Here is a 10486-nt window from a genome sequence, read left to right on the forward strand (position 1 = left end):
CACGCGCCGGCCATCCCGGCGCAGGCGCAGAGCAGGCGCTGGGCGGAGTCCCTAAGGAGGCGGGGCCGGCCCGGGCGGCGGCCAATCACGAGCCAAAGCGCCGGTGCCGCGCCCCTCAGGCCCGCCCCTTAAAGGGCAAGGCAAGGGCACCGGGACGTGCGCTCGCGGCCCGACCCGACCCCGTCCGCGGGAGCCCTAAGCCCCCGGACCTCTGCGGTTGGAAGGGACGGGCCTTGCGCCCGCTCGCGCCCCCGCCCCGCCCCGCGGAGGGCCCTGCAGGGGGCGCCGCCCCTCCGAGAGCCTAGCCGCTCGGACGCCCGAGGTCGCGGCGCTGCGGGCGCGCTCCGGCCATGCGGGCGCTGCGGGCCGGCCTGACCCTGGCGCTGGGCGCCGGCCTGGGCGCGGCCGCCGAAGGCTGGCGGCGGCAGCGGGCGGGTGAGCGGCCGGCGCCGGGGCTGCTGGGCCGGCTGCCGGTGCTGCCCGTGGCGGCGGCGGCCGAGCTGCCCGTCGTGCCCGCGGCGCCCGGCGAGCTGGCCAAGTACGGGCTGCCCGGGCTGGCGCAGCTCAAGAGCCGCGAGTCCTACGTGCTCTGCTACGACCCGCGCACGCGCGGCGCGCTCTGGGTGGTGGAGCAGCTGCGGCCCGAGCGGCTGCGCGGCGACGGCGACCGGCGCGCGTGCGACTTCCGCGAGGACGAGTCGGTGCACGCCTACCACCGCGCCACCAACGCCGACTACCGCGGCAGCGGCTTCGACCGCGGCCACCTGGCGGCCGCCGCCAACCACCGCTGGAGCCAGAGGGCCATGGACGACACCTTCTACCTGAGCAACGTGGCGCCGCAGGTAGCGCCCCCCGCGGGCGGGAGGCCGCGGGCGCTGGGGGGCGTGCTCGCCCCGCGCTGCAGGAACCGCCCCCGCGCGCCCCGGGGCCCCGGCCTCCTCGCCTCGCCTGTAAACTGGGGGGCGTCGGGCTCGCCGCTTCCTCCTTGGGCGGCGCGGGGTCCGCGGGCTCGGCGCCTATGGAAGCTGAGCGCGCCCCGGGCCCTGGGCGAGTGTTGGCTGTGGTGGGGAACCGGGGCTCGCGGAGGCAGCGACGGGAGGAACGGGAAAGGCACCTGCTGGCAGCCAGCCATTAGCCGCGGTCACTGTGCGCCCCGGGCACGCTGCCCTCCTGCCCGTCCTGTTCCCACGAGGGCCTGGCGCCCGCTGGGTGAAGGCGGGTGGGGGGCCTTGGTGAACCCCTGGGGCCTGAGCCCGACCTGGCCGGGCTCTCCCAGCGGCACAGCGCCCTCCCCATGGGACTAGACAGTCCTGAGGACTGGAGCAGGTGGAGTTGGAGCAGGTCCACGACGTCCCCGCTGGCCCTGCACGGGGGCCAGGGAGAGACTGGGAGCGGGCCTGTTGCTCTGGAAGGGGGAGATGTCCCCTTTCCTTAAGGGCGGCTCTTGGAGCTGAGAAAGGGCTTTGAGCTCTGGGATGCCAGTCCTTCCATTCCAGGTAGGGGCCGCTAGCACCCACTGAGCTCTGCCCGGGCCCCACCCTCATGGCCAGGTGGCCTAAAGGAGTGACTTTCATTCCTCAAATCAGTTTCCTCTGCAGGCCTGTCCCCTCCACCCTGCTGGAATCGCTGGGCTTGGTGCCAGTGCCCGCCCCTTAGGGTTGCCCAGTCTCTGAGCCCCCTCTCCCACCAGGTGCCCCACCTCAACCAGAATGCCTGGAACAACCTGGAGAAGTACAGCCGGAGTCTGACCCGCACCTACCAAAACGTCTATGTCTGCACAGGGCCGCTCTTCCTGCCCAAGTAAGGCTAGAATGGGCGGGGGGGGGAGGCTGGGGTCACCAGGGTCTCCCACTTACCTTATCCAGGCTTGTCTCAGGCTCTGGGTCAACACTGTCAGGTCACTGGTCATCTGGCTTCTTAGCAGGCCTGTCCATTCCCAGCCTCAGGCTCCTGAATTCACTTCTACAGCCAGAGACCTTCAGGGTACCCGCCTAGACCACATCTCCTCTGCCCATGGGCACCAGTCCCTGCACCCCCTTGTTGCTCTCCTACATCACCTCTTGCCACACCCACCCAACCACCCACCCCTGAGTTCTGCCCAGGCAGAAACCCTTGTGTGAGGCTCTCATCTTCAGTGTCTCCTGTTGGGAGCAACCCTTCCGCACCGAGACTTGACGTGTTGTCCCTCTGCAGCCCTGCCTCCCAGGGAGAAGGGACTGAGTGTCCTCTGGGCATGTGCAGTGATTTTTCTGGCCCACGGAAGACTGGTTGAGCGATGCCACAGGCTGTGGTGAAGCAGCTGGCTCTGGGCCCACAGGCTGGGATGGGACCCAGGCCCTGTCACCTAGTCTCTGGTGCCACAGGCAAAGGACCTCAACATCCTCTCCCAGGAAATGGGGAGAATACCCATCACCTCCCTTGTGGTTGTCTAGGCGACAGAGTGGGACAGTGAGGTCACCATGAGGACTCAGCATGGGCTGCCGAGGCACCGATCAGCTTTAAAGAGCCAGTGCCTCCAAAGGCCTGCTTAGTGGGGTGGACTCTGCTGAGGGTTAGCCCAGGTGGCCCACAGGGCAGTGTTCTGGGCACGTGCCGTGCACCCAGCCCTGTGCTGGGAACCCAGCTGTCACACCCTGGCCTACTGGTGTTCGCCATCCCCAGGGAGGACAGGCAGTCAGGTGTCTACACAGATGAACAGAGACGTAGAGAAGGCTGGCCTCTCCCAGCAGCGTTTATTGTTACCACTCACTCTGCCTGACCCAGTGTTGGGGCATGAGGCCAGCAGGACAGCAGGATAAGGGTGAGCCTGCTGGGGGAGCCACGGAGGGCACAGGAGCTTCACAAGGGGGTGTTCCTGCTGCTCGATACAACGTAGGCGTCAGGTCAAGGAATACTTCCTGGAGGCGGCAGCCTTGAGTCTAACCAGGCTCCCTGGGAGCCCTGAAAGGCCACGTGTGCCTGGGTTTGCCCACAGGACGGAGGCCGATGGGAAGTCCTACGTGAAGTACCAGGTGATCGGCAAGAACCACGTGGCAGTGCCCACCCACTTCTTCAAGGTTCTGATCCTGGAGGCAGCAGGCGGGCAGATCGAACTCCGCTCCTATGTGATGCCCAACGCACCCGTGGACGAGGCAATTCCGCTGGAGCGCTTCCTGGTGCCCATCGAGAGCATCGAGCGGGCCTCGGGGCTGCTCTTTGTGCCGAACATCCTGGCGAGGGCGGGCAGCCTCAAGGCCATCACTGCGGGCAGCAAGTGAGGGCGGCAGCCCGGCCAGACTGAGGGTGTGGGGCTGGGTTGCATTAAAGGTGGTTATTTTTGGAGAAAGTCTTGGCTGTGTCCGTCCTCGGTGACCCCCAGGAACCTCTGGCCTCACCACTGCTGCTTCTTTCTCTTGTGCCTGACGGAAGCCTCAGCTGGGCCGGGCGCCTGCCTGGGCAAGGCCACGCTGCAGGGCAGCCAGGGAGATGAGGATGGCCTCCTGGAAGAGAGGCAGCGATGGGCTGGGGCCCGCGAGGCTGGCAGGGGCCCCGGCTCCCATCCTGTCTTTAGTGCCTGACTGCCCAGGACCCAGTCCCTTGGGCTCCACTGGCTTCAGCAGGGCCCTGAGGGTAAGGACAGCCCAGTGTCACTCTGCTGACCTGCTGCTGGCTGGCTGCAAGCCCTGCCATGGAAGGGTTTCCCTCCTTGTTCCTCAGTCTGTCCCTCTGTAAAATGGGGATGATCATGCAGCTACCTGCCTCCTAGCGTCAGGGTCAGTGATAAGCAGCTCTCAGTCTTTGGTACAGGTACTGGAAGAGTGAGAGCCGGGTTTCTATTGGGAGGGTGCGGCTGGCAGGCTCCCTGCACCTGTCCCCAGCAGGGCTCTTGGGGACAGGTAGACTGAGGCAGGCCACTTGTTAGGCACCACCTTTGAGACTGAAGGAGAAATGGAGCATCCCCCAGCAACTAGTCCACAGGTTCCAGGACGCCCAGGACCAAGGCTCTCAGCTGGTGGCATCCTGCCCCTGCAGAGGGCTGCCCTGGTCACTCTGGAGGACGTGGGAGGCTGAGCATCAGTGAAGGAAGTGGAGGCCCAGAGCAGGGGTGGGTGGGGTCTCCTGGGCCCCCCAGCTTGGGAGCAGCTGGCCGGGCACCAGCACCCAGGGGTCTTGCCCCCAGCTCACTCGTACCCTGTCCCTGCAGGTCTGCAGTGGGGAGGAGATCATCTCCAGGGAAGGCTGGCTGAGGGCAGCCTCAGGCAGGGGAGGCCACAGGGGGAGTTGCAACCCCTCTGGACAGCCCGGGGCTGGACGCGGGAGGTGGGCAGGCTCACCTCTGTGCGGATGGTGCGGCTGCCCTGGCTGGGGCAGGTGTTCACGTAGAGGTCGAAGAGGACACTGGGTTCCGTGACCTCCAGGTTGGGGTCAGCACTCACTCCGGCTTCCAGCCCTTGGAGGCCCCCGAACACCACGAGCGCGTGCCTGGCACCACAGTAGGGGATCACTGACGGCTCATCAAGGCTGCACTGCAAGCAGCCCCCACAGCTCCAGCCCCATACACAGCAGGGGCCCAGTCTGTAGTTTTGCCCCCAGCAGACTGGTCCGTCCTCTGCTCCATTCCTCCGCCGCCGCCCTGCCCCAGGTTGTACCCACCTGAAGCCGGGCAGCTGGGCAGAGGCCACATCTGAGCCTCGCTCTGATGTCCCGATAGTCAGGTCATACCCGTCTGGGAAGGGAGCCTCAGCAAACACAGCACCTGGGGGCAAGATCAGCTCAGCAGGGGCCCTGCTGTCCTCAAGCCACAGCTGCTTGGCTGTGACTGTGAATACTGGGTGGGCTGGGTGTGGAGAAGGGGACTCAGGTAAGGGAGCCACCCAGGCCCTCCGCTGTCCCTGGGAAGTCAGGGACCATCAGGGAGAAGCCACACCTGGGCCAGATTGGAAGCCAAGCAGAAGTGGGCAAGAAGGAGCTTTGAGAGCAGCTCTGCACCTCTGACGACTATGGTCCTTTGCCCCCATTTCCAACCCACAGTGACATCAGTAAACGGTCATGGCACTTTTCCTCTGGAGCCTTTAACGGCGTCCAGGCAGAGCACTCGAAGACCAAGGCCCAGAGCAGGAAAGCCAGTTGCCCAAGGACACACAGCAAGCACGGCTCCCTGGGGCCCGCCACAGAGAGAGGAAGGAGATTCATAAAAGGAAGCTCTGTCCTTACTCAGGCAAGAGGCCAGCCGGACCGTGTAGCCCCAGTAGAGACCGGCTTTGGTGCGAGGGTCCTGAGATGACACGACTTTCCCACGGTAGGTCTTGCTTTCTGGAGGGGAAGCACAGAGGCTGTGAAGACGGGTGAGGGGACAAAGAGGTGGAAGGAGGAGGCTCTGACCCTCGGGCTGGAAGCTCTCAGGTACCTGGGAGCTGCTTCTGGCTCAGTTGCACGGTCACCCGAAGTCCAGGTTCCAAGTTCTTGTCAATCTTCACCTCCTGGGGAGAAGCCAGAAATGGGTGCGGTTCCCCACGGGACCAGCAGGGGTCACCGCTCTCCCAGTCGCCGGCGAATCTGTGTGGCCAGCAAGGGCCTTAAGGGGTCCAGGCCGACCTTTGCCCCCACACCTGGGCCAGATCAGCTTACAAGGCACCATTCCTGCAAAATGACTACCACGAGACACTGGTGGGAAATGAATGCTCTGGGCCTGGCCAGTGTGCTCAGTGGTTAGTGTCCCGAGCACCAAAGGGTCATGGGTTTGATTCCTGGTCAAGGGCAGGTATCTGGGTTGCAGGTTCATCCCCAGCCTGGTTGGGGCGTGGGTGGGAGGCAACCAACCGATGTGTCTCTCTCACATCGATGGTTCTGTCACTCTCCCTCCTCCCCCCTCCCTCCCACTCTCTCTCAAAATGGGAAAAAATATCCTCAGGTGAAGATTAACATAAAAAAAACGCACGCTCTGGGCCTGGCAGAGTAGGAGGTAAATATTCGTGGAGATGTTTTCTACATTTTGGTGGCTGCGCTACTTATTAGTCATAGGAGTTTGTGTGGGTCACTTAACCTCTCTGAGCTTCAGTTTCCTCTGTCAAACAGAAAACATCCCGGAACAACAGCTACTGTTACGCGGCACAGGGCTGGGTGTGCGGGAGCCGGGATGAATGAGCACGAATGTTCCGACCCGATGCTGAGTCGGGACAGGGCGCTGTCTTTCGCTTCTGGGGGCTCTTATGCTTTTCTCACTCATCCCTTCCTGGGTCCTCCTGGTCTGCTTTTAACCAGTTAGTTCTGATCTGCTCTGTTGAGGGGAGGGCACCCCACACATTTACATGTCTCTGCCTCTGACTCTAGGACACTTGAGAGTAAATAGGTGGCAAAGGACGGCTCCAATCCCCAGCATGGCCTGCATCACACTGGAGCAGTCCCAGAGTGACTTTGAACTTGTCTTTGCAGGGTTTTGTTTTTAAAAGCACAAGGACCATTATCTGTTGATTTGCTTTAAAAAAACAACCAGCCCAGCCGACATGACTCAGCGGCTGAGCATCCACCTAGGATGCAGATCTCGGTCCGATTCCCGGTCACGGCACATGCCCGGGTTGCGGGGCTCGATCCCCATGGGGGGCGTGCAGGAAGCAGCCGATCAGTGACTCTCACCATTGATGTTGCCATCTCTCTCTTCCTTTCCCTTCCTCTTTTTGAAATCAATAAAGATATATATTTTAAAAATTAAAAAACAAAACAAAACCAACCAGTAAATTTGCTCCAGGCTTTACCTACTGAGCCCCGACTTAAACACTTCTCTGGTCCAAACCAGCATCAATGGGGGACTGGTGGGCAGAGATGCCTGGGTCCCGGGCTGCCCACTCACCCCCTCACCTGCCCATCGCCGGGGTACACCCGGCCTGTGTGGCCTCATCCACACTCCAGTTCCTACCTTCTTCATGCCACAGTTCACAAAGGAGCCCTGGCCGGGCCGGGTGGGCCGGTCCACCACGACGCCCTCTCGGAACTCCGTCTCCTCGTCCTGCCGCATGTGGTGAGGGCTGTCCAGGGGGTTCAGGAGCCCTGTGGACGAGGCGGGGTCAGAGGAGGTGAAAAACACATGGGGTGGGGCAGGGAACCCTGGTCCAAGGTCCTGCTCTGCCACAGACCTGCTACTTGCCACCAGACACAGGCCCCCTACCCCCAAGCCTTACCTGCAAACTGTAGATCCTGGTGCTTGGGAAAGAATGCCTTTCTTAGGTACCTAGTAAAGGACACCGATCTCAGGAAGCTCCCAGGGAGGCTACCTCTGCCTGACCTGTACCTCCACCTCCCCTCCCCTCCCCCATGCTCAGGAAGCCTGCCCTTCTCCCCCTTACTGTGGGCATTCCAGGTACTGCAGGATCCGGGCCAGCTGCACACACGCCTGCCCCTTCTTGCCGACTCCCCTGAATTCCCCCTCCACGGTCCTGGAGAAACACAGCGCTCAAGAGCTCGTCCACCCAACCTGACCTCTGCTGCGCCCTGCTTTGCAACTCTACCCATCGGTGACAGTGGAGGCATTTCAGGCAGGGGTCCAGCCCAAGCCAATCCTGGCAGGCCCTCCCTTCTCCCTGAGCCCCGGTACTCCGTAGGATGGCCCCTCACTTGGCATCTTGGCCCTCTTCGTCGAACACCACAATCTCATCCACACAGAAGATGGTACAGGCTCTGGCAATCTGGCCGGCCAGGTAGGTGCGAAGCTCGGGCGACTGGGCGTTGTCAAGAATGGAGCCAGGCAAGGCCACGCTCAGGGTGTAGGGCCGTCCTGGGCAGAGGAGGGGTGTTCATGGTCAGTCCAAGTGGCCAGGACTATGCTCTCCCCTCCTTCCTGTCCCAGAGCCCACTGGGAGGAATTTTGAGATTAGCAAAATAGATCCAACTCCCCTCTCCAGGCCCCAATCTCCCCAAGAGGAAAATGGACTCTGTTCCCTAAGGCAACCACGAGCAGGGCAGATCACCGGGCGAGGCCAGGGAGCAGTCAGAGGCAATGGCTGTTCACCTCCTCGCTCCACCCCTTACTGTCCCAGCGCTCCAGCTGTAGGATGGGGTAATAACGAGCTATTACCTATTATTAGTGCCTTTTATGTGCGCCCACGTCTCCCATAACCCCAGGAAACTACAATGCCCTTCAAAGGTCAAATATGTGGCCCAAGGTCACACAAAAGGCAGGACAGCTGAGATATGGGTTCAGGCCGTCTGGCTCCAGAGGGACCACAACACTCCCTCTGAGTCATCCAAAAGGAGCCACTGGAGATAACACCCATCAAGGGCTTCTCTGGTGTCTGCAACAGCTGGCGTGCTCAGCTGCTGTCCCCGCTGCCACCACCATCACTGGTAGCCACTGGGCTTATAGGGCATGAAAGGGCCCCTGACCCTCCAGAGCTTCAGGCCTAGCTGAAGAAAAGGCAGTTTGCTGGGGTAGATCCACACGTACTGACGTGGAAGGACATCAAGGACACAATGTGAAGTGAGAAAAACCAGGCCCAGAAGCATGTGGACAAAGTGGTCTCACTTTTCTAAAACTGCGTCTCCATGTAGAACATCTTCAGATGTGTAACATCACACCTGAAAGACGGCAGGGTCCGCTGCCTTCCTCCTTCCTGCTTTATAGTTTTTTGTATTGTTGGTGGGGGAGGCGTGTTGTTTTGAGCACAGATTATTTAAAGAGGAAAAAAGGGCACTCTTATTATGAAATGAAACCAATTATATAAAAAATACAATCAAGGCACACAGAAAGTGCTCAATAAAAAATTTAAAAATAGCCCTTGCCAGCTGACTCGGTTGGAGCATTGTCCCATGCACCAAAATGTGGGGGGTTCGGGGCACATACCCAGGTTATGGGTTCCATCCCCAGTCGGGGTACATATGGGAGGCAACGAATTGATGTTTCTCTCTCTTCCTCTCCCTTCCTCTCTCTAAACTCAATTTTTAAAAAATCTTTAAAAATTAAAAATAACTATCACGATGATGAGATCCTGGAGGCATAAAGCTATGATATGTGACGCTTACCATGCATAGGCTTGAAATCTACCTAAGTAAGAGGTTAGGACTCAGTTTTCCGGGCCTCTGCCATTCTCTGGGCCTCAGTTTCTCCATCGGGAAAAGATGTCTGGACCCGCTGGTCTCTAAGGTCCCTTCCAGATTCGACATTCTCTGCCCTGCCCAGGGCCCCGTCTCTCACCCCGGTCCTCCCTCTGTGCGGCTGCCTCCTCCTCCTCCTGCTGGCACTTGGTCTGTTCCTCCTGCACCCGCTGCCGTTCCAATTTCTTCATCAGCTTAAGATCCTTCCACTTCTTCTTCTCCTCTTTCTCTGGACAAGGAGACATCCCCATAGGCGGAGCTGAGAGGGCCGTGGAGGGAGAGGGCCTCGGAGCTGTCTGTGGGTGACGACCTTCCAGCGGGGTCAGGGTGCCCACTCAGCACAGGCCAGCCTGGGTGCTCAGTGGTGCTGGGTGAGCAGCCAGAGGAGCCTCCCGGGGCCCCTGACCCCGTCCTCCCACAGGGGACAAGCCTGGTGGCTTTCCCCAGAGTTTAGCTGTGCATGGCGGAGAGGCCTGGGGAAGGGTCGGCGACGCTCACCCGCGCCCCCAGCCCTTACTTACTCTGCTGCTTCCATTTTCGCCACTCCACCCTCTGGCCGTGTTCACCCTGGAGGAATGGGAGGAGGTACAGGAGTGAGGCTGAACGGTCACTCTTGGGAGGGGGTGCCACTGGCAGCTGGGAATGGACACCCACCCACACTGCTGCCCCAGGCGGCGCCAGGGGGGCAGGGACCCGCTGCTGTCCCCGACGCCTGGCACCAGGCCTGGCATACAGGAAGCTGAGCGAGGGGCCCGGCCTCGGGCGGCTCAGCCGGTTGGAGCATCTTCCCAGCACACCGAGGCTGCGGGCTCGATCCCAGGAATCTTCCCCACACACCGAGGCTGCGGGCTCGATCCCAGGAATCTTCCCCACACACCGAGGCTGCGGGCTCGATCCCAGGTCGGGGCACACACAGGAATCAACCAATAACGCACAAGTAAGTGGCAAACCGATGTCTCTCTCTCTTTATAAAATCAATCAGCCGATAAATAGAAATGTTAAACCGTGCTCATGCGTTCCCACTGGCGAGGGCACGGGTCGGGAGTCAGCAGAGGCGCGCCAAGGGCTCGGGCTGCCACCCGGCAGCGGAGCCGCGGGAGGCCCGGGCGCGGCCCCACCCCCGCTGCTCACCGGGGGGTGCCGCGGCACCCCGCGCGTCGCCTCGGCTTCCGGCCTCGGTCAGCGACACGAGGGAGCGGCGGGCACAGCCCGGCCCCGCCGTGGCCCCACGCGGCTCGTCCTCACGCCCCCACCCGTCCTACCCCGGGAGCCCGGCTCCCGTCCGCCGCCTACCGGGCCGCAGGGCCGCTTCCTCCCGCGCTCCGCCATCGCAGCACGCTGTCGACCGCGTCCTGCCAATCAGACCACCCCTTCCGGTCACACCCCCTCCGAGGCGTCCAATCGGAGAGGCGGCGGCCCGGGG

The 10486-nt window shown here is 61.8% G+C and overlaps 2 protein-coding genes across 2 annotated transcripts; one reads left to right on the plus strand and one right to left on the minus strand.

The window, feature by feature from the left end:
* The first annotated feature begins 254 nt into the window (after positions 1–254).
* ENDOG (endonuclease G) lies at positions 255–3328 on the plus strand. Its single transcript, XM_081151886.1, has 3 exons — positions 255–842; positions 1691–1800; positions 2975–3328. The coding sequence occupies exons 1-3, from the start codon at positions 351–353 to the stop codon at positions 3255–3257; spliced, it is 885 nt and encodes a 294-aa protein (XP_081008012.1). The 5' UTR covers positions 255–350; the 3' UTR covers positions 3258–3328.
* On the minus strand, positions 2706–10444 carry LOC308564131 (putative methyltransferase C9orf114). Its single transcript, XM_081151876.1, has 12 exons — positions 10357–10444; positions 9585–9630; positions 9164–9292; positions 7588–7747; positions 7320–7409; positions 7155–7204; positions 6893–7023; positions 5387–5459; positions 5194–5292; positions 4633–4735; positions 4314–4461; positions 2706–3479 (listed from the first exon to the last, which is right to left on the minus strand). Exons 1-12 carry the CDS (start codon positions 10390–10392, stop codon positions 3411–3413), a joined length of 1134 nt encoding a protein of 377 aa, XP_081008002.1. The 5' UTR covers positions 10393–10444; the 3' UTR covers positions 2706–3410.
* Positions 10445–10486: the final 42 nt, after the last annotated feature.

Source organism: Miniopterus schreibersii, assembly GCF_964146895.1.
Source record: "Miniopterus schreibersii genome assembly, chromosome: 11".
NCBI classification, from domain to species: domain Eukaryota; kingdom Metazoa; phylum Chordata; class Mammalia; order Chiroptera; family Miniopteridae; genus Miniopterus; species Miniopterus schreibersii.